This window comes from Atractosteus spatula, chromosome 1 (assembly GCF_055471065.1).
Source record: "Atractosteus spatula isolate fAtrSpa1 chromosome 1, fAtrSpa1.hap1, whole genome shotgun sequence".
NCBI classification, from domain to species: Eukaryota; Metazoa; Chordata; class Actinopteri; order Semionotiformes; family Lepisosteidae; genus Atractosteus; species Atractosteus spatula.
In genome coordinates, this window is record NC_142706.1 from 1,757,528 (window position 1) to 1,782,744 (window position 25,217).

General features: G+C 39.4%; 1 protein-coding gene across 1 annotated transcript in view; it reads right to left on the minus strand.

Annotated features, from left to right (window-relative positions):
- sgcz (sarcoglycan zeta) overlaps positions 1 to 25,217 on the minus strand; it is a 209,328-nt gene that overhangs the window by 72,730 nt on the left and 111,381 nt on the right. The window contains exon 2 of the mRNA XM_088910615.1: positions 20,756 to 20,950. Within this exon, the coding sequence (XP_088766741.1) occupies positions 20,756 to 20,950 (195 nt within the window). The remainder of the gene's footprint in view (positions 1 to 20,755; positions 20,951 to 25,217) is intronic.

Here is a 25,217-nt window from a genome sequence, read left to right on the forward strand (position 1 = left end):
CTTATTCAGAAAGATACAGGCTTTCATCTTTAAAACAATTTACAGTATTGGGATCTTTATTGTTCACACAAAGGACAGCAGAAGGTATGAAAGACAGCAAACTGAAACAAAAAATAAACATGATGCAGCTATGGCAGAGATTTTATTAATAATGTTATTTATTACATGACATACTGTAACAGGACTTTTCATTTTAAAAAATCACATAAGAAAATAAGAAAGATTACAAACAAGAATGGAACATCTCAGTCAATCAATCAAAGTTTATTTATCAAATGCACAACAATACAGAGTGCAGCAGTAGTTACTGGCAATGAAATGTTTTTTCTACGAGCTCACCGGGGGGGATAAAAATCACAAAATTAAGGTAACAAAATAAGGTTACATACAGTAATAATCTATAAAAATGCAATAGAAATTGAACAAATTTAACTCAGACAGATCTCATTATACAGTAAATAGAGCTGCTATGTGTCCAGGGTGTATGCAATACATTATGTCCAAGTAGTGCAGTATGCCTAATACAATGAAAACTGTGTGTCCATGTAGCCATTACGGTGATTTGCTAAAGGAGCTGCAGGTTTGCTGTTTAGCAGTCTTACTGCCTGGAGGTAGAAGCTGTTCCGTAATCTGTTGGACTTTGACCGAATGCTTCGGTACTGTTTACCGGACAGTAGGAGAAAAAACAGTTTGTGACTGGGATGACTGGGGTCCTTGAGAATGGACCTGGCCTTCCTTAGACATCTAACTGAGTAGATATCCTGGATGTTTGATAGCTCACAGCCTGTAATGAGCTGTGCTGACTTCACCACCCTCTGCAGTACTTTGCAGTACCGGGCATACCAGCTCCCACACCAGGCAGAGATGCAACCAGTCAGGATACTCTCAATAGTGCACCTGTAGGAGCTGGCCTGGATATTTGATGAACTTCCTTAGCCTCCAGAGAAAGAATAGGCGCTGCCATGCTGTCTTGACCACGATGTTGGTGTGGTGGGCCCAGGTTAAGTCCTCTGTGATGTTAACCCCCAGGAACATAAAACTGCTGACCCTCTCCACTGCAGTCCCATTGATGTAAATAGGTGTGTGATCTCCTCCCTGGTGTTTCCTGTAAGTCACGATCATCTCCTTAGTCTTACTGATGTTCAGAGAGAGGTTGTTCTCCTGGCACCATGCTGCCAGGGTTTCAACCTCCTCCCTGTACGCAGACTCTTCACCATTTGTGATCAGGCCGATGACGATTAAGTCCGCAAACTTGATGATGGAGTTTGAGTTATGCCTGGTGACACAATCATGGGTGAATAAGGAGTAGAGGACAGGACTAAGCACACAGCCTTGGGGGGCTCCAGTGTTTAGAGTCAGGGTAGAGGATATGTTGGTGCCCACCCTCACCACCTGCGGACGTTCCGTCAAGAAGTCCAGGATCCAATTACAGAGGGAGGTGTTCAGTCCCAGGTCCTGGAGCTTGATGACAAGCTTTGAGGGCACTATGGTATTGAATGCTGAGCTGTAAACAACAAACAGCATTCTCACATATGTTCCTTTCTTGTCCAGGTGTGAGAAGGCAGTATGGAGGGCAGAGGCAATAGCATCCTCTGTTGATCTCTTCTGGCAATACGCAAATTGCAGTGGGTCTAGGCTGTCAGGCAGTGAGGAGGTGATGTATGCTTTGACCAACAGCTCGAAGCACTTCATGATAACTGATGTGAGTGCAACAGGGCAGTAGTCATTCAGGCAGCCGACTCTGGGTTTCTTAGGAAAAGGGACAATAGTGGTTTTCTTAAAGCAGGAAGGAACTATAGACTGAGCTAGAGAGAGATTGAATATGTCCGAGAAAACATCTGCCAGCTGGTCTGCACATGCCTTCAGAACACGGCCAGGGATAGCATCAGGGCCGGGAGCCCTTTGTGGGTTGGTCTGTTTAAAAACTAGCCCTTTTGCTAAATTCACAGCTTAAGGATCCCAATCCAGTTTTTTTCTTGCAAGAAGCCAGAGAACTGGCTTCAGACATACTGTGTAGCTGAAAAGCTTGTTCCTCACTCCCATCACCTTCTGGGTGAAGAAGTACCTCCTGTCTCAGAATCATACATCTCACAACTACTGTTTCAATTGCCAACAAAAAAGCATACAGTATATGAGCAGAACACCATTATATCTGCACATCAACAGAACAATCAACCAAAGGGCTTTTCAGGTTTTCCACATGAAAAGGAAGAATGCTATAATTGCCAATATTGTATATTCTCAAGAGAGCATAGTAATATCAGAGGATGCTGAGTACGTGGTAGTCATGTTTGTCCTACAATGCTTGTTTTTTTCTTCGTTCAGACATAAAAATAGAACGTAGAGAAATGAGCTCAAACGTTTATTCAAAGCGTTTTTGTTCAAAAACCTTAAAGCAACAATAAAAAAAACCACTGTGTGGTTCTTTGTGTTTTGGCACTCAATTATCTAACCAACCTGGCCACCTTCCACAACACCTCTCTCAGGTCATAAACTAATTTCTACAGGGCATGCTAGCCACAGATATACTGCACTAACAGAGTTGTCCCTATTCTGTTACACAGTAGTTGTGAGATCAAAGTTGTGCTTTTGGTACATACAGTACAATCCTCATTCATGAGAATGACATACTGTACTGTACAATATGACATTTGACAAATGTTTGTTCTCCACATTGTTGTAAGGGTAAATCTGAGTTTTTTTTAACATAAACGAAAAGTTAGATTGAATGCGTGCACTTTAAAGCCGCAGGGGAGAAGCAGCCACAGCTAATCAAAATCTATCTTCTAAGACAAGGTCCCGATATTCTGTGCCAGCTCGGCTCAGCTGCACGACTTCCTTCTGGCGAAAGGCTCTCAGAAGTCCGAAAAGTATCCTGTCATACAATGATCTAGATTAAAGAGGGAATGGGGTATTGAAAGACAGTCTATTACTTTCTTTTAAAGATGAATGTTGTCAGCTTAGTTCTACTGGAAGAAATCTTAAGACATTTTTAGATTTCAAGTATGATAAATGTAATTTGCACATTTTTAAAAGTATGGCTACAAAAGAACAGGAAATTCTAATAACTTACACACGATTACCAAAATAAACAGCCACCTCAGAGCCAAGGCTCAGACGATCACTGCCTGTGTCCTGAGTTTGAGGGCAAAATCTTGAGACTCCAAGGTTGCACCAAGACATTTTAATGTTAGATTTTTGAATATCTCATACTAGTATTTTATTAGTGAAATGTACCAGTCTTGCCATTATTGTAGTCAAAATAACTACTACAGTCTGAGTGTTAAATGTGCTCCATAAATGATCAAAAAATAAAATAGACATCCTTGGTATCAGTAATATGGTATCAGGGCAATCTCTTTGGCAGGTACAGTACATTGGGCAGGTTAGTCTATTTCCAATTCACATTCAAATAATATTAAGTTACTGTATTTGACCAATCTGGTAGTTCTGAAGAACTGAGAGAGTCTCTTTGATTCTTTTTGACTTTAAAATTATTATTAGGAATGGAAAATAATCACAAGGGAAACAGTGGAGTGATTCGGAGCCACTCAGGTTAAAAATGCCTGTTGTCCAGTGTTTCACCATTCATTAAATTCCAGGTCTGAGTTGAGCTTCCTGTGTAGGGCCAGTACTAATTGTGTTTGGACAATGGTCTCTTTCTTGCTTCCAGTACAAAAAGAAACTGGAAATACTTTCAGGAAACAAATGTGACCATGAGCACAAACTTGACAATAGCACATCCGAACTCATTAGAGGCCTTGTAGTGTAAGAACTCTCGCCTTGTCTCTCTCTTGATGTCAAGTCCAGCCACCTACAGTATCTGTGAAAAGTACTACAGTAGCAGTGCCTTTAATCTAACTACATTCGGTCTACCTCGCTGCCTGGCTCAACGCCAGGTCTGTGCCCCGTGGGCAGAGCAGGAGCCAGGATAAGCCCAGACATTACGAGAGGAAACACTGCAGGGAGCACAGCTGAGTATGCTAGAGCTGAGGGGTTAGTGTAGCTTGTGTGCTCTCTGTCCTGAGCAACGCAGTTAACAACTTGAAATTCAATCTACTGCCCAACTGCCTTCTTCAAATAACTTTAAGAGAGGTTATTAATACATAAGCTACCCGAACTAGGTTTTTCATTTTCTGCTTTTCCAGTTAAATGAATTACTGCAGTATGTTCTATTTGACCAATTATTTCATAAAGGCTGTATAGCCTTCTAAGAGTTTCTGGATCCCAGTTCCCCCCTTGTTGGCCACTTTGAGACTGTATGTCTGTACGGTGTTAGAGGCCCCGCTGTCTGAAGAAGGAGGAAAGACTCCATCAACAACAGAGCAGAACGTGGTAAAAAGTTGTTTTAGCGCTGCTAAAAAGACAGTAATAACAATGTCTTTTATTTAAATGGCCAGGTTAAAATCCACCTCGTGTTTCATCCATTACAACCAGCTCTATGGCTCCTGGCCCTTATCACCAAGCCCCTGGGACCTGGCTGCTGACTCAGGAGAAGATCTCCTTTTCACTACAAGCAACACTTTCTACAACATCATTCAAGAGCAATATTGTAAAAAGGCTCAGCAAAGGTTTTTATTTTTCCAAATGGACTAGAAAGTAAAAGAAAGAAAGTAGAAATAAAGTAAAGTTTTCAACAATAAATTATTTTTTTCAGAACAACTATGCAGGTAACAGTTTTTGTTCTTTTACTTTTTGGGGGGATGGAGTATAAAAATGTTGTTCAAAAAGGCAGTTTCACCAGCGACTGAGCTGTTTATTAAGTACATTTGCACTCCGAAAAGGTGCTCACTCCAGCTTCAGCCGGAGTTTCTCCCGATCGATGTTTCGAAAATCAGTACCTTGTCCTTCAATGAACTTCTGTTCTAGTTCTTAAAGAGGTAAAAAAAAACTGCTTGAAATCCATTTTAATTTTTCATACCTGACATATAAATCACTTAGAGTAAAAAGCAGTACTAAGCAATAAAGCTGACCTGGAATGTCTGTAGGCATGCTTAAATATCTTTAATTTCTTAATATAAAACACAGGAAAAGTTATATTAATATACAGAACGAGACTGTAGGGAAAATGTCTTATGCTTAAAGCTCCATTTAAGCCCACAGACATGGGAGAGGATTTTAGAAAGCTTATAGCGGAAGTGGAAGCTGAACATAGATGTGTCTGGCAGTAGCGCCTGGGACTGTTTTGTCAGCAAGTGCTGGTAGATTCCAATAAGACTGGGATCTTCTGATAAGCCTTTGTGGAAGAATAGGTTTTAAAGATGTGTACACAGTATAAAGTGATGGTATACAGTGGTATACCATCAGACTACCTACAGTGTGTTTGAGTCTGGCTTGGAGTCATCTGATGGTGCCTGACAGAACCTGAGTTCTGAAACAGCGGTCACTGCAGTGCAGAATGAAACACTCAAAGATTAGGAAAATAATACATATTGTGTTAGAGCAACTAGTAATTGCTTACAAGGCAAAACATCTGTTTTTACTCAACAATCAACATGTATTAATTAAACTGTCCTCTAGAACATTTTCTGTTCAAAGGCTTAATTAATAAGACTGCTGCACAGAAAGCAGGTTTGGAAGAGGTACTCTTTTGAAATAAGCTTGCAGATAAATAAGGCCAATAAGCACACTGTAACAACCCATCATCTTGTCAATGGGCCCTTACATACTGCAGGGAATTAACAACAAACCATACAAATATAATGCATAAATATAGTGAGCTACTTAGAGCTTGTGATTCAAGTCCACGATAGATGGCAATAGCATCTAGTCCAGCTCATAGCCTCTACAATATTACTTGACTATTTGTTTTTATTATAAAATAAACTTTCAGCATAATTTTAAATTTTCATGCTCCTGTACTGTGTATCATCCCTTGGCAGTGTTAAAGCAGTTCAAAGACTTTAAGACTTGCTATAGTGAGATTTGAACTTATGGTGCAACAGGAGCTAATAACATACTGGAAACAAGTCTTCAGGCACTAAACAACTGTTTGGCTGCAGTAACCATATCTTTCCTGGATTCTTAATCCACCGAGTGATCATAATTGGGCACAATAAAACAATAATTAAGGCAGAGAAAAAAACAAAAGCTTTCATTCCTTCTAAGGCATTGGAAGGACTAGTATTCACTCCTTTTCATACACAATGCTGTACTCATTGAAAGTGTAATTTGCTTACCCTGGAGGTGTCACACATTAAGCCAGAAGACTGGCAAGGTACTGCAGAGGCTGTTTGGGCATGAGCTGGCTAGGGTAGGCTTGGTTTACTATACAACAACAAACCTGTGGCTTGCCTGGTTGTGCCTGTGTGCTTGCAGATGTGCACCAGTACTTCATCAGTTGCTAACCCTGCTGTGTGCACTGTGGGACTCAACTTGTGATACTGTATGTGCACATCGTTTGAGTCTTCTTTTTTGTGTGAGAATTATTTCTCCACGTTACAAAACAAACATACACTTAGAATTGTTTGAATAAGTCAACTAAGTTTTAGTTAATAATAATCCCTTTCATCTCGCTAGTGTCAAGAAGTTGTTTACCTGTTTTTATATTAATTAAAATGGTCTTTTTTGCTGGTGTAAATGCTGATGAGAAAAAAAAACTGAAATTCAAGACCTCGTCCAATTTTCTTCAATATACAAACTAAGCACACATGCTCAGCATCCAGTGTCTTTAATGTACACTGATTAACTGTAAATTAATTGCACTATGAAAACTCAGAATGTCAGCTGTTGTGGCCCTGGGGACCTTTGCAGATCCTCCGCCATTTGTTCTGTCAAACACTGCATTCCTGTCTCCTGGGAAAAGGCATTCTGATCTCGTTACCCTTTGAGTCACACTGAGATTAACTTAATGCACCGTTTTCCCCCTTATTATTTAACAATAAGAGTATGGAGAAACACTTTAAAACACAACATTTGTTCTCATGCCTATGAATTATTCAATGCTAAATGACTGTGAGTCATGATGTTATGTGAGGTTGAGACTTGCCTGAACAGATGTTAGAGATTAGGACTTTTTGCATTACACTTTTCTCTCTGAGTGCAATGTGACAAGACATATGACTTTTGCACACATAGAAGGCATACACATTCAATGGTTTTAAAGAAATTACGGCTTGATATGGATGATTCACAATGTGAAATCAACTAACAACTGATACAAAACACCAATGTTCAAGCAAGATCTGGCCAGCCTTGTGTAATGACATACTGTAGGACGAACTGCCTAAAATATTGCCCACACTCCAAAATGGCTGTGACCACAAGTACACAGCTACACAGGCAACATGACCCATAAATCCATCAATATGCAGCAAATAACTTATTGTTAAGGGTGGATGCAGGAACATGTATTATAATACCATGAAGCATCAGATGAATTTCCATTCTGTCTCATTTTGTAATGCCTGGACATGTACAGTAGGAGTGAAAGATAAGTGGAGGGCTATGTTTTCGAATTGCACTTTTTGGTAGCAGCAGCATGATTATCTGGGAGGCCTGCTTCGTTGGATGTCTTCTTGCTGATATCAATAGTAATCTCTTCTTCCAGTATAGTCTGCAGAACCTCTCTTGAAACATGATTAGGCAAGAGCCAAAACAGAGACAATAAAAAATCTTGTAATGTATTTGTAATATTACAGAGGAGCTTATTTACCTGAATAAATTGATGAGTAGGACAGAAGAACCTTCTTTACTTTATAATTTATTTGGATAATCTCTTTTTCACAGGTGACTTACATTGTCATATGTGCAACAGTGTATTTTACTGCAACAATTCAGGTGAAGTGTCTTGCTCAAAGGCACAACAGCAGTGTCATATCTGGAATTTGAAATCCATGAATGCACGCTGCTGCCCACTTGCCATTCCTTTACTACTGCCACTGCCACTTGACACTTCACCACTTCTGTTCCAACCCTGAGGGACCACAGAGGCCCACTGATATTAGATGACGCACAGTGATGTTTCTCTTTTCAATTTTCTTGAAGAAATACAGTACATACTTTGCACAGAAACCAAAAACACTATTGGAAACGAAAGGGGATGACCCTTTAACTTCAGGAGTTATAGACCTCTCTCAATGTTAAATATAGATAGCAACATTAATACTAATGATATGATGGTAGCTCAGTAAAGCATACAACTGAACCTATACTTCCCTCCAGAGTAGACACAAACAGGAAACACATCTCCCATCCACATCTGAGAGATCTGCCTGAATGGAGAGCAATAAAGGACAAACAAATGTTAAGAAACGGTTCCAAATCAAATACAATTTTTGCACTGCACTCCTACTTTTACAGAAAGAGTGCACTGGGCCCATTAGCACCAAGAGTACAAAGAATTCATGGTTCACACTATCTCATGGCCTTCACTCTCCCCAGTGTTGAAGGAGGTACAGTAAATAAGTCCAGTACAAGGGATGGGCAATCAGCACCATTATTTAAAATATTAAAGAGTTTAATTATGTTAATGTTATTAAGTTTTAACTAAACTTTGTAAAGTACTACAGAACATAACACAAATTAATCATTCTTTAAACACAATGATTTAGAAAAAAAACTGTTTTTTGTCTACTTTTCCATCACCGGTCTGTTAATCTACACTTTGTGTAGAAGGACATTAGCATGATTTCATTCAGGTCATGAAGGCAGGAATCTGGAAAGAAAGTTAGGGATCAGAGATAAGAGCTGAATATCAGAAGGTGATGGGTGATAGATAGAACGTGTGGTGAAGATTTTACTGAGGCATAAACTGATTTAAAAATCATATGGTAGGCATCAGCATTTCAGAAATGCAGTGATAATGGTTACATAATAAAAACTGCAATTTCAACCTTGTGTCAGCTCTATGCTATATTTTATACATAGCATTATGGAATTATAAGCAGGAAAGCCACTTGTTATAAACTCAACAAAATGCACAGCAGGAGTTGAAAGTAATACTTAAGGCAAACCCTTCAGCACAGAAGCAGCCTGAATTCAGGTACATATCTGCAAAGATAAGAAGTTTTTCATTGTGAAGAAATTTCCCAAGACACTTCTCATCAACTAAATAAATTATTAACCTGAAAAAAAAAACTGAAAAGAAACAAATGCCATTGAGATTTGCACTTTGTGCAAGAAACTTTGTTTTAAAAGTGTGAGGGATTCTCTTAGGTGACAAGCCCTCAAATGCTACCTTCTTGAAGAAACTGCTGTCTCCACACAGGTCTCTGTTGACTGTAGACATGAATCTAATAACTGAAACATCCCGGTGCCTATGGAATTTAGGCATTAGATTTCCAATACAGATGTCCCTTAGGAATGTATCATACTTAAAAAGATCTAGTTTTGCACTTCGGTACTAATCTGAGGGAGGGTAAGGTCATCAAGTGACTTGTGTGAGGGAGTACTGAAACTCATTCCACTTGCAAAGAACAAAGGTGAAATGGTTAAAACTCACAACTGCAACTCATCAAACATGAGGACACTTCCCACACACCAGCTCACTAGACACTACATGGATCAATTTACTGTATGAAAACTACTTTTGAACTTTGGAACTTATGAAAATGAAGCTTGGTTCTGTTATTTTTCATGTGCATTTGAGATCACCAGGCAAGCCAGACACATTTGAAAAATTAGCAAAAACACTAAATTAACAAACTACAAACAACAAATGGTACTGTATTGTATGGTGGTTTATACATCCTAAAATTATTTGTTTTATTCTTTACATCATTTTCTATTCTCTCACCTGCTTATCTACTGAATAAGCAAGATAGTTTTAACAGTCTCCTCTCAATTACTGCCTTTGTAACATTCTAAAATCCCGGAGAATGTTTTCCATGAATGGAAAATTGCCCTCAAGGAAAACTGACATAATTGTCGTCAATGTTGACTTGATGAAAATATTGACAATATAAAGCTGGAAACACTATGGTATGTTTAATTTGTGCTATTTTTCCATGAGCATGAATACTAGGAGCTGCTTGCATAATATACTCATCACAATTTTCTAGATGATTTGAAACATTGCTACAGTAGTAGTAGAATTAAGTTAAGCGTGATTATGCATATATACATGATTATACATATATACATTTTCCTCCACTTACTTTAATTACTGCTGCAGCATATTTTTATCTGCCATACAGTGTTGTAGACTCTCTCAAAGGTCATTTCCTACTTGACCACCCATATCTTAAGACTTTAAGCCTGAATGCCTTTTGGATTAGCAGAGTTGCACTTGAAGTTTGAAAGGGAACCAATGCACTCTGCAAGCACAGGCTCTCCAGCTTAATTTCACTCTCCAAAACATACAAGCTGACCATTTTTTAACTCCAAACAACAAAATGTACATGTAAAATGTAATTAAAAGTTCCTATCAGAAAGGTAATCAGCACAAAAGAAGAATATGCAAAATATTTACCAGTACACAGACAGCATAAACCTAGAGAAAAAATGATTGATTGTTAAATTTTATTTTTGCTTTTGTTGTAATTATTTTCTACATGATGTAATGCTCTCTGGTTTTCTCTACATACTGAGCACATAGAGACACAACTGCATGATATAATTGTTTTTATCCTTTATTTATAATATAATATTTATAAAAAACATTTTGAAGTAAAGAGTCTGTGCTTAAATGCTTGATAAAGACAAATTATATTTTACTTATTTCATTTACAAATTATTGATAATACACAAGTGTACTATACCGGGCAAGAACATAGATTTCCAGATTTTTATGTTTATGACCAATTGTTATTATATAGTACTGTCATTCATTTTTGGTAAAGTTCACTGATCTGTGAAATTTTTACTATGGACTATTAAATTGTTCTTATAATTAACCACGCAAAGATGTCTTAAAACAAACAAAAGTGCTTCTTTTAAAATTCCAGACTTTAAAAAGTAACTGGAATTCTGCAGTCTGCATAAATTCAGGACTTTGTTGTTTGAACTGTGAATTCTGACATTTTTGCACTGATTGTTTTCATTATTGCTTCATCTCTACACTGAGCTGCAGCTTCCTAGGATCTTCAATGTCTGTCTGTAACCTTCCAGTGCTCTTTATTTGGATAGAGGCCTAATTCCTAGAGCCACACATTCACATGCAACCATATTTCAACAGTTAAAAATATTAATAATGCAAAATGACTATGTAGCTTCTGATTTTTGGATTAAAAGATAATATTGCAAGGCAACCCAGCTTTCTCATGAAACAGCAAGCTGTTACACAGCAGCAGCACAATGAAGTGAAAAAAGTCCCTGGAATCAGCAGCTCTCAGTCTGCACAGCTTTGCAGCCGACTCCAGGACGGACGAGGTGCACATTGCCTCCACACATCCTGTCAGATGCCACCTGCCAATCCATCATCCTCCTCCTGCCACACTGTGAGCCCTGAGTACAGTCATGGGGATGGTGGGACTATGACCCGCAACACTGAAAACTCCCAGCCACCCAGAGCGCTTGGCCCCCTTTCATGACAGAGTGCCCTGTGTGTGGACAGGAGTGATAAGTACTGTACACAGAGTCAAGGATTTATTCTGCCTGTACAGTGTCAGGACTGTCTCAGAAGCTACGTAGATTTTGTCAGTTGATTATAGTTGTTTCCAGACAGAACAACTCCTTAAAAAAAGTGACCACTTGCATAACGGACTATCAGCCCACACATTTGGCACCACAACACACACAAAAACCCCTCTCACTGATCAGGCACACAAAACTACCATTCTAAAATAGCCTGAAAGTAGGAGGGCCATATTGTTCAACATCTGTCTTGCAGTGCTTATATCAAGATTGTATTTATCATACCTCAGAGCTGTCATTTTCATCAGCAGCTAAATTGCTCTGTCCTAGATCAATTTTATTCCTCATTGGATTTCCATCTGCTGTTTTAGATACATTCACTATTGCTAATGGATACAAAAATAATATAAAGCATGATCAACTAAAAAATGCAATAATTTAATACATTATATTAGACAGTGTTGAATCATACTTTGGAACTCTACAGTTTTCTATCCAGTATAAACTATATTCTATATAGAAACTTTTTTTCTAGAAACATTTTTGAAAATCATTGCTTTTACAGTATGCCGAGTTCATCTCACATGTGACCTATGTTCATGGGGACTAGGAACAGCCAGATAATGTTATTTCTTCTTGTGATTTTGGCGATGTCTTCTTGGACTGTTTTCGCACACTGTAGTTTCTTTGAAGTGGTCACTTGACCATTGTAAAGACAGCCTTACTTTTAAATTGCATATTTATGTACTGATGTTTTTTTGTTTTCTAGTCCCTAGAATTAGTTAAATTATTGCTTTTGTGGAACTGGTTGCTTAATATATTAACCTATATGTCCAGGTTAATGTTTCTATATTTTTTTATCAATTAGTACAGGACACCTGAGCAGTGATGAATGTCATAGCCTGCCTGAGAAAAACAAAAAGGTCAATGCACAGGGTATTAAATCAAATACTCATTCCACTCTGTCATAAATCTTTGGTCAACATACAGTACCTCAGCCCCTACCCCTACAGACTGGGAAAACAAATCGGGTCTATACCTGAAATTGTTTTCATTCAGAGAACTGAGCATTCTATCTTCAGTCACTGCAAATTTCTTCCACTTGTTTGCTATGAGGTGAGGTTCCTAGTACGTTGTACATGATGGAATGCATAAGACATTAAATAAGGAACAAGTAATAGGTTTATTCCATGCTGAAAAAAAGAAGAGAGAAAACACAACGTTTCTGCCGTGGAGCCTTCTTCAGGTGTGAGAGACATTAAATAACTCTAACAAAAAGTGTTTGTCTGATACTCACAACTAACTGCTTTTCCTTTCAGATCCTAGACAACAACATGCTGTCACATGAGTTATCAATTTCAATATATACTGTAGACACGAGTTCAGTCTGGGTTCACAGCTGTCGGTTGTGGAATGCAGGGAGAATGTGTGAATCACCAGTCTTAATAACAATGTTTTTCTTATAAATACATGCCCAGTTCAAAAACAGCATGGAAATAGTTCAAATTGCACATTGTGCCTCAAATCACATTGGTAAGCAATGGACGATAAGCTTGGTATCTTTTGTTGATTCTTACAGCTGTATTCTACAGGATGACCAGCAAAATACATTAGGGATTTGCTCTGAAAAGAAAATATCTTCACTCTGTGGTTAAGGAACCTATCAATTTTCTGGGACAGAATGGTGTCACAGAAACATGTGAGTCTGCCTTGCTTTGCAGCTGGTCAAAGCTGGTAAAGCTGATCCTTTCTGAAGCGCAGCAAAATGTTCATAATGCAACATTCCTCTAGAATTTGCTGAGTATGAACTATAATAAAGACTGAAGCATACAGTACAGCATGTGTCTAAGACAGAGAGGTATAGGAGCTTAATCTTCATCAGTGACCCTAACTGCACTTTAAGAGATAAGGGAAAAAATTAGCTAAAGCCTGGGGTCAGTTTCTGGCAAGAAAGACAACTTCATCTGAACACCAGAATGACACATTGCTTTACTGACACAAAGGTTTACATACTGTACACATGTACACCTGCTGTAAAGTGCATATTTTTGAAAGCACTATATAAGAAATGATAATCATGATGATGATTAATATTGTCACGGTCGTAAGTCCCTCCTCTTAAGGTCACTCCAGCTCTACCTTGTCTGTGTTGATTTTTCCACCTGCCTCCTGTTCCAGCCCCTCCCTATAAGAGCCATTCTGGGCTCAGCTTTGGAAGATGGACGCCCAGAAGCCCGCCTACCAGCGAGTCCAGGAGAGACCCGATGGCATCGGCTTCACCACGGCGTCCTGACCATCTGGGTCCAGGGCTGGGAGCGCCTGGCCCGTTACCCCTTTTTATTCCCCCGACCCTGCACCGGATCCTGCTCCGCTCTTTAACTTTTGTCGTCTCTGTCATGGGTGGATTACTCGGTTCCGGACACTTGCTTTCACCCTGGATCTCCCTTTGCACTTTCGCCCGGACCACGCCCTCCCCCCTCCCCGAGCACCAGTGCACTGTCGACACGCCCCCCCGTTCGTCTACCAGCCCCGTTCCCAGTCCTCTCTCCCCTGTGTCCGATTCTCTCCAGTTCCTCGTCCTCTCCTCCCCGTGTCCGTTTCACTCCCTTCCGGATTCTGCCGTCTGCAGAGGGTCCTGATTTACACTTCGTGACAATTATATGGACCCAAATAAGGTGTTTGCTGCATTTTAAATGTGCATGTGCAAATTGTTCCATAAGTGACATCTTCGTCCAGGTTAGTTTGTGAGTCTCCACAATGACACTTGACACTGGCAATTTATCGGTCTATACATTTCTACGCTTGTGTTCTCCTTTACTAGCTCCTAAAATTATTCAAGAACCCAATTCAAATGCACGACAGACATGGTTTTTCTACGTCTCGCATCTGTTGTTTTTTATTTTGGGAAGTTTGCTTTCCTATTTGCAAGAATACCTACTGTATTTCGAGCAGTATCACAGCTGCGGCTGAATCCGAAAAAAAAAAATGAAGGCTGGCGTGGGCTGTGCAGGGAGACTCGGGGTGCGAAGACAGGATTCTGTTATGCATGTCAGAGAAAAAAATAGTGTTTCATCAAGAATCTCACTATTGAATCCAGCTCGCTGTATATTTTCGATACACTGAATTAAGACACCTACTGTATAAAAAAAGGGGGGGGGGGATTTCTACACTACATCAAACATGTTTAAGCTAAACCGCTACGCATTTTGTGAGCGAACATGACATTGAGTGGCAGAATGAGCAATGCCTTGGATCCAGGGTGAGTGAGAATCACGCCGGGCTGACAGCTGCACAGACCATGAATGCTATTAATGTGGTGAGACTCAGCAAAGACACCAGCCTTCCAAAAAATGTGCATGGAATGAAAAAGAAAGTGAGCCAAAATAACAACCGTACTTCAGACGCATTCGTTCCAAGCATGTGTGGACTCAAAATAAAAAAAAAACCCGCCCAGGTTATTTTTAACAAACATTGCACACGCTTAAGTCCTGAACTGACAGGTTTGTCTTCTCATTCCAAACACGGAATTCCCATGCTATGTCATGAAAAGATAAAATACTGTATATGAGTAAAATATCAGACACGTACTGTAACAGCATCCTCCACAGACTGGATTAGCTTTTAAAGTATTTTCTTCTCACATGTCTAGATGTGTGACACAATCAGTAGAATCAGCAGCTGTTCCCCATATGGCCATTGATGGATCACTATTCAACGTTAAGGCTTCGAAACCACAAATGTGACATGATTTTCAAAATTACCAGCAATACTTGTTGTTCACACCACAACAAGGTCTCTTTCAAACAAGATCTGGTAGAAAACCTAAAAAAACAAAACTGAAAGCATACAGCTTCAGGAGCTGAAAGTTTATAATATGCATCATGTTTAACTTCGGATATACAGTACAAACATGAACTCTTGCAATAATGTGCTTTTTAACTTGACCTTCACACGGGTTCCTTTAAAATGCAGTCCCAGACAATTTTACAAGGATGGGCCTCTGTCATGTACTGACTTGGGGGAGCAGGGGGGAGGGGTTTAATACTTTTAGGCATTGACCAAATTTAAGTTTTGGATTTTTCTTTTCAGTTTTTGCAGCATTCAGTTTTAGCACTCAACTCAAGGTTAGATTAAGAAATATTCCCTTTAAAACATGTTTATACTGTACATCATTTGTAATTCAACAAAATAATAGCATAATTCAAAGGGGGTGAATGGTACTCTGTCTACATATCCTCAAGTGTTACTACAAAAATGTAGTAAATGTATTTTTGCAGATCTTCAAACCATTTTAAGACATCTTTATGTCTTTAAGATATTTTTTACATTTGTATACATTTTAGAGATCTCAAGTAGCTTTTTGTTCATGTTCAGCAAGGTTTGATTAGAAATTGGATAGCCTTCTGTTCTCTGCTTCCTGTTTTACATTCACGTACAGTACTGTATGATAATGATGCTGAGCTGTAAGGTCACACTCTCTTTAAGGGGTAACAGACACCTGTTTCTAAATAAACCTTCCACAATCTGTTATGTACAAGCTAGAGGGATGTGATTTTATAAACAGAAATGCACAGGTAAGCACACCTGAAAGAGGAAAACAAAGCTAAACCAATGCACTAGAAAGTAAAATATCTTAAGTTAATAAAAGATAAAAACTTACTGTAGCAATTAGCTTTTCTGAAGGACTATCACCAAGCCTAAGACAGACAACTCCATTTCAGCTTCACGGGACAGGACTGGTGCTTTCACTCAAAATTCTCTCTCAAACGTCAGTGTGATGATATGTCCTCTCCTCTCCTGAGATCTTGCTCTTATTCAACTCAAAGCTGACCACAGCCGACAAGTCCAGAAACTGTGGGGACTACCTTCCATTCAGAATCTCTCTGTAGCTTCAATTGAAGGCGGTACTAGTGGTGGCAGTGCAGTTTAAACATATCTATTATTATAGACACATAATATAAATACAGGAAGGAGTAAAGGTTTATTCCATGCTGAAAGGAAAAGAAAAGAGATACAACTTTTCGGCGGTGGAGCCTTCTTCAGGTCTGAAGACGAAGGCATCTAAAACCCGAAGAAGACCCCACAGCCGAAATGTTGTATCTCTTTTCTTCTCTTTCGGCAGAGGATAAACCTTCACCTGTTCCTTTGCAGCCTATGCGTGCTGACACAGCTCCCTATGTGAGCTAATATATACTTATATTCTAAAAGCTAATGTGATCACTTAATAAAAAGAATACTCATCCAACCTAGAGAGAGGCAGACTAATGAGATAACTGATTGAAAGATGCAAGGTGTCTGAATGCATACAGAGGTCTTCAGACCCAAGTGTGCTGGAACCCTCTGCTGCTTATCCTACAGATGGCACTAAGACTCTGCTCTCATGGTCTGGCTCTACAGAGGTCTCAGAGACTGCACTGTACATTTCATCCCTGTCTTACCTAGGAAGATGCTGACCTCCACCCGCAAGATGGACTCAGCCATAGTTTGAAATAACAAAAGCGGTAGTGCAAGATGGGGAAAAAGTGACAAATCTATCAAGGAAAATAAAGACTTGTTATCAAATGCATTTTGCAACCAGCCCTGTTAGAAATGTACTGAAAATAAAGCATCTTTCAGCCCAAGTGATACAATAGAATGTTTGTTTCACTCGGATTTACAATTTCATGTTTTTGTAAAGACAGTAAATACTGTCTTAATTGAGAAACCTCCTCTGCCAAATTGGAAATTAATATATTTTGAACTTACGTACAGTATGTGCACCATACAGGATGCGCTCTGGAAAAAGAACAATAGTCCTGTTTTCCTTTTGAAGACACAATCCAAATCCTTTCTAGCTGCATTTTAAATGATCTAAGAATATCTGTCCATGTATATTTATGTTTGTAAAGATAAGGGACAAATACTCTTTGTAGAAACTTGCATGAAATGTAAATATGTCATATATAACCATGTAACCAGGGAGCATCACCAGGGAGATATACTGTAGAATAGTTCAAGAAGATCATCAGCACAAAATGGTCACAGTGAGAGCAGACAGTAGCTGCTCAGAATCTTGTCTCATCCTTTTTGTGTTGTCCCTTCTCCCCAGTAAAGAAAAACAGAAAGCCGTGTGTCTCACTTCTGGTAAATTTTCCTACTTTATTTATTTTTTCCTCTCTGAGGATATCCATTTGTTTAATCTTTTTGACTTCCCACAAAACCCGAACAGTAGAGCTTGCTGCCCTAAACCGCCAGTCATTAGCGCGCATGAGGGAGGGGAGGAACGATGAAATCACAGACCTCCTATTGGTTCATCCACACCAGAAATAATGAAACTCTCCGACAAAACACAAGATCAGGCTATGACAGCTGCCTCTGATGGCACAGGGGTTACAGGGGATAGGGTTAAGGGTGCACAATGGATTTCAGTCCCTTCAGAAAATCAGAAACAATATAAAAAATCACTTTTGAACTGGAGCCTTTACTGAGCAAAGGAACTGCAGCTAACATACAGTAGAAAGTTGATACAGTATTTGCATCTCCTCAGTCCATGTTGATGTTTTATCCTAAACTTACTTTATTAACAGTGTAAAATGCATTCCATTTTAATTTCAACTCGAGGCCTTAGTGCCTCTTTTAACTCCTCTGAGGACTATTCTGTGCATTAAAATGAAGTCGGATTTGAACCAGGCTGCTTTTGACCATTAGTATGACAAGCATTGCCCACCCCAAGGCTCTACAGCTTTCAGCTTTTTAATAATCATGATTAGGAGAGCATTGTTAAAATCAAAATGAATTTCTCTCACAGGAAACATTTAGCTTCCATAGTGGAAAGTGGAGGATAAGAAGCTAACATTCACATTTTAAAATATACCAGAGATGTTTTTAAAAGCTAAACTTTGTCACTTCATTCTGGAAACTACCATACTGTATTTCCAGTAACAAACTTCAGTGCACATAAGCCTTTTATGTAGGTGTGTCTTTATTCGAAGGCGCTGTACTGAGTTTAAAAACAGATGTGACTTAGACACCCTTGGCTTTTGGAATAAATCCTTGAAGTGTAAGTATGTTAGACAGCCGTGACGTAGGCGTCTTTTATCTTTGCGACATCATCAGACATGTTTCTGTTTGACCCTGGCACAGACTGAACGTCAGTAAGTACAGTAACAGGCTGTGAAGATGTCTATTGATATGCTCTTGCCTTCCATTTCTTCCAGTGCTGGATGGTTGTTTCAGCTTTTTCCCCAGCAGAATTTTTTTTTTCTGAATAATAGTATTCTTGAGAGCTACTGTACTGTAGGTAGCATTTGAATCTAAATTAAATCCATTTTTTTAACAAGTATACTAAGGAAAAAATAGTCCAGGAGAGGCCTGTCCTGCCCACCGGTGGGATGATTAAAGCTGAAGATGAAGATGGTGAATGAACGAATTACACAAAACCCTGGAAATGTATATAATCTGCAACAACGAAGCTACCATATCTCTTACAGTTCCTGCTTCGGCCATCATTCTTTTTCCTCCAGCCATTGATCAGCTGTACTTGGTCAAAGGAAGTGGGAGGAAATGTCACCTCCCATTGAATAATCGATTGTGCTAAGATGCCTGGCAACGTGAACAAAAACATGTCTTTTCATTCTGTGGCTCCACCCTTTGGGGAATAAAGCTGACCGTAAAGATGGAGCTCCCCTAGGACAGTGTGTTTCGGGCATGCCCAACACAGCGCAGGGAATGGGATTTCAATGTACAGGAAATTCCATTTTCTTTACAAAATCCATTTATTTACAGTTACATTTGTAAGGGGAGGGCAAAGTTGGGAACATACACCTAGAGTATGTCCTAAAAAAAGTTACATGACTCTTCTTCGCTTCATTAACAGAGCACACCTCCAAGGAAGAAGACAAAAGGCATCTACTGTACTGCTGGAAACACAAGGGTTTTCTTCGAAGGACAGATTTTAAAATCCCCCTGCACCTGACTGCAAATATCCGTACAATAAAGCACCTGGTGCCAATGCTTATTCAAAGATGTGTCTTTTTCTTTCTTCCTGGGTTATTAGGATTGCTAGTATACAGTACATCTGCAAAAATGTTATACATACCGTAGCTGCTTTTAAACTTTCAGAACCATAAAGCAGTCAGATTTTTTTTGGGGGGGGGGTTAATCACAAACTGTTGTGTACAGATGAAAAAATAGGGTAAAATGGGCCACCAAGACTGACAATGTTTGTGATGGGATTTACAGAAATGTGCAAGCTTACTAGGTCACGTAAAATTATCCACAGCATTTTCTCAGAACACTTTACTGGGATTGATGTCTTTGGCAATGGTATTTACCAGAGTACTGAAGTTGCCCTTTACCTTTAATTTGACAAGCAGTAAATAAATTCTGTCTGACCTAACAAAGCATGTCAAAGCATGCCTTCGCAATTACACTGTTCCTCAAAGATCTGCTAGTGCTGTCTTTGCCCGACATTTAACATAATTTTAAAAACACTGACATAATGAAGAAAAAAAGAAAAATTGCCCTTGGAGCAGTTTAGGATCATCCTGCTGATCTCCAGAGATAAATGCCTGCTGACTGTGCATCATCAATATAAAGGGTAGTGGAGTTACTGTAAAAGACAAATACTAGTAAAACAACTTTTTAAAGATCTGAAAATACCGTACTAAGAACAGGTCCTGGGTTCAATTCTGGACCTGGAGTGCTATCTGTGTGGAGTTTGTATGTTCTTCTCGTGTTTATGTGGTTTTCCTCCAGGTGCTCTGATTTCCTTCCGTAGTCTAAAGACTTCCGGGAAAATTGGCCCTGGTGTGAGTGTGTCTGTGTGGCGTCCTGCCCAGGGTGTACCCTGCATTTTGCCCTGTGAGGGACTGGTGTCCTGTCCAGGGTGTACCCTGCATTTTGCCCTGTGAGGGACTGGTGTCCTGCCCAGGGTGTATCCTGCCTTGTGCCTGCTGCTTGCCAGGATAGTCTCCAGCTCCCCTGTGACCCCGAACTGGAAGAAGCGGATTTAGTAAAAAATGAACACTATACACTGAACAATTTCAAAACTTATTTTTTCAGAAAAAAAATTGTATACAGTATGTACATCAACACAACATCTTAATCCACATCCACATAATCCTCCATTAAGTCATACCTAAAACGCCGAAATAATTAATATTTATTTTATACAGCACCAAAAATAAATAACCAAGCAACTTAAATAATTATTATTTAAGTTGGTTAAATGCTTGTTTAGTTCAATTAAACTGTAACTTACCACCGTGAAATTCATGACCTTCAGGATCCATATGGTCAATGCCAGATTGACAATCATGATGACCAACAGCAGCAGGACAAAGAAGTATAAACATCTTTTTCTCCAGCCGTACACTCCCACAGGATATACAGGGGCACAGCCTGGCCTCTGAAGACTGCTGGGCTGGGCAGCCAGGATGTACTGCTCCTGGGTCATCTGCAAAACACAAGCAGGAATTGGACTGAACTGGGAGAAATATTTCACAAGTAAATGTCGCTTGATGAGTTTTATTATGACTCCACATTTATTTTTTTCTAGTACTCCCATAACTGCATATTGCACTCCCCTTTACTAAACACTATTTTTTGGCATGAATTTGCTGGTAGAGGAAAAACAACTTGTACAGTACCTGTAACATACTGTATACTGTACAAGTTGTACTGTATACTTACTGTACTGTAAGTATAATATCTTGAAAACCCTCCTAGCGATCTAGATGTCTGTACTCTACAGACACCCTTCTCTCAGGCTGGACTGTGAGGCCAGGTGGGCTTTGAAATGGTTCGGAAGACTCAGGTCTCTGTGTCTGCGCATCCCAGATTCCCTCTGCAGGCACAGGACTGTCCCTGGGAGGATTAAAAAAGGTTTTAATAACAGCCATTACTGACCAGGCTGAATTCACCTTCGGAACCACACCAGACAACAAGCTCCTAACAGTATTTTTCCTTTTAACAGTCACGAAAGCCTCCAGCTTCCCTTTTACTGGAATAACAGTGATGGATCACAAAGGTTCACACGGCTTTGTATCAATCTGGAACAAGCTTGATCCAGCCACATAGCGAACAGGACGAAGAGCAGGATGCTGCAGTCTCCACCTTGACTTTTTACCAAATCCATATTATCAAGCAATAAAGGGTACAAATCAGTCCATCTTCATCATTCTTATTTCAACAAACAGTTCTGCCTGTTTCTCCCTTCATGTGGACATTCTTTCTCACCCACTGTGCCCTTCCTCACCTGCTCTGTCCTTTATGGCCATTTGCTTTACACTCCTGTAATTTATCTCTCTCTCTCACACACACACACACCTGAAAAAGGACAGAACAATGTCTTCTCTTTCTTTCTACTTTTCAGCATGAAATTAACCTCTACTCCTTCCTCTGTAGCAAAGTGCGTCTTCACAAGTGTTACACAAAGCAATTCATACAGCTAATACTGAGGGTTAGTAGCAGGTATGCTGAAACTGATAATTAAAGGATTGAGATTTATCTACATATTATTTAGATTGAATAACAGAGGGACAGACCACACAGAAGAGGGACATGTGATCATAATGTCAAAGCTATTATTTCTGCTCAGCAGAAAGGGACGCATCAGTGATACAACCCTATGTTTTTTCAAGTTCCTGACCATCACTAACCCACATAGTGGAATGATTCCATTGAAGTGGAAGTATAAGTAATGAATCACTGCACAGCACTGTTGAAGTTACAGCTGTTACTCTAGCAGTCAGTCTTAAAGTCCAGATTAATAATAAAAAACATGCAGGTGCTTGATGTCACCAGTTGCCTATAAGAGTTTTTCTCAAATGTCTGCTGTGCTGCTTGCTCTTTCCATAAAAATATCCCCTCATTGAAAGCACTTCTTTGGGCACTTCAGAAAGATCACACACAAGGAAATTATGAAAAAAACTGACAATTTTAAATTCTTAAAACGGATTTCCTCAAATGAGGCAGCTATAAGAATAGGACTAAGAGTTCTCAGTAAGTGAAATTTCTTTATCATAAACAATAGAATTTGTGCAATTATTGTAAATCTCTGTCCCTCCTGCTGAGGCATGTTATCAGAAATAACTTATTTGTCTGCAATTCTGGCATATGTCTTGCTGTGAGCAGTTTATGGACAAATTTCCCATCTAATTCTTTCCCTATGAAATGGGTGTTTTACCCACAGGGTGCTCACAAGGAAAAAATAAATCCCTATTTTTCAGTAAGGGCAATGCCTATATTGGTCCAGCTTAACTCTTGTTATCACACTGTTCTTGTCTTCCCCTTATCGACCTCAACCATGCAATATTTCAGAGAGACTGCTCGGACAATGGATATGTCAGACAAGTCACACTGCCAACCTTTTGCAGACCTAGTTCCCCGGCCATTTACTTTATCTTCAGGAACACTCAAAGTCACAGGTTTACTGCTGTCAACTTTGCAACGCAAATTAGTTTAGACAATCCATTCCTGATGATATTTCAGTAACTGATGCAAGAGTATTTCAGAATGTCAAAGTGCTGAAGTATCAATGAATTGATAAATATTTGAAGGTCATTTTTAATAGCTATTAGAGTTTAAATCACTTGGTAGGATTTTGCTGTTTTGCATGGTTGTTAATTCTAATTAAATGCTGACATTACGGAACAACCGTTTGGAGGCCAAATAGTGCATCACACACTGATATTGACTTAGATTGCTTTCCTTCACACATCATCCTCCTCACAACCTTCAGCTGACAACATAAAATTCACACACACACACACACACACACACACACACACACACGCGCATTTGTATCTCCTGTTAACTATTAAAATTACAGGTCTGCACTTTTACATTTATCTTTGCAATTTATAATTCTGACTATCCTAAACTGTAGTGCTCAAATACCTCCTGTAATGTATACAATACTGTAAGTTACTGAACAGTCTCTAACATTCAAATTCTTCTTGTTTTTTCCCGAGCATGCATGGAGATGTGACAGAAGAGAACTGTTTTGCATTTTCATGGGTTTCCAGTCACATTTAATAATTTTATGGACACATTCTGGCTGTTTTTTCTACCAGCAAATAAAGGGAACAATTTTCAATTTCAACATCTGTGTTCTTCAATATTCTTCTTTACCTGGGAACCAAGACTGTACTGGTTTCAGCTTTTGTCTAACACAGTATTAAAGATGTAGCTTTTAGAAGCCACAAGCAAAATCTTAAAATGGATTTTCGTAGAATCATAGAACACAAAAAGACCAAATAAAATACAGTATGACAGTTCTTGGATGAAGCAATGATCTGACCTGCCAGATCATTGAACCTTTATGCAATCAACTGGAGTGTTAATGAACAGATTTACTTGGCAAGAAAATTCCCTTTAATAGTCCAAAGGCAAACAGTGAATGTTCCAGTCTTTGACAATACTGACCATATCAGCACTTAAGTCACAATGAAGGAGTGAAAAAAAATAATCTAATTGCACTGAAGGCAAGTGAGATGTTTTCGGTGGAGCAGAAAAGTAATCGGTTTCATTCCCACTATCACTGAGGATGCTGTTTAGACTTCTGAGCTTGTTGTCTTTTCCTGATTTTTGCATGGTACCAACACTTACTTCCAAGCTAATGTAAGTGCTGACTTCAAGCCAGATTTTGTTTTGACCTGATGAACTTAATCAGAGGGCAGTTCACAGTAGCTCCACTGAGGAATACGGATCTCGGGGAAAAACCTCCTCAGTCAAAGAACCATTAAGTTTGGTGTAATAAGCCTGATCAAACCCTTTCAACTGCATATAAAGGATCCATGGGATGGGAGAAGCTTCTTCCTTTGTACTTCTTAATCAAATATCACCAGATTCCCACCACGTGCCTCTAATCTGGGCTTCAAGATGGAGTCAGAACACCTCCTGCTTGAACTGATTTGAATCGGCACTGCACGAATCACAATGTCTCTCTAAACCAGCAGCTGCTGTGGAGCCTCGCGTCTCTGCATTGAAATTCTGTCTTCAAAAACCCTGCTTCAGAATCGATAGGAAATGACGGCGATTTCCATAAACGTGAAAGAGGGGGCTCTGAAGCAAAATAAGCCGATTCAGCTAAAGCTGCTACCAGCTTTCACAACCCAAAACTAAACAACAAGTCGGCCTTTCAGCCCGATGGCCCTCACAGGTCCTTGCCTTCACAACTCAGTGCAGTGCTGCGAAATTATTAGATCTCAATAAAGAACTAAAATCATCAACAAAAGCGCTGTAACCCTTGATTGGAAGCTCTTTTTTTATTGAGACACTGATACAGAACTCCCTGGGACATACTTAACTAACCCCCATCTAAGCTCGGTTAATTTAACATGGAATTTGCAGTTTTTCTCAATGAGATGGATCACAGGTGGACGGATTTTCAAACAGTACTAACTATATGAATAGAATCCTAGGAATTACAGCATTTATTCACCTAAACACGTTACTGAATTGCATTGTGTGACACGGCGAGCCAATCTTTAGTCTGTTACTCTCCTGAAACGCAACCTGGGTGTTGTGAGTGGAAACTACATGGAAGTGCTTTGAGAAACTGCAGATGAGGTGTTTTTTACACAGAGGGTTGCGGGAGTATGACACACCTCACCCAGCTACAGTATGTGCTCTTACCACGCTCTTCCAGGATCCAGGCATCAGCTAGTCCTACATGGGCTGGATGACCTGAATGGCCTCCTCTCGTTTGTGAGCCACTG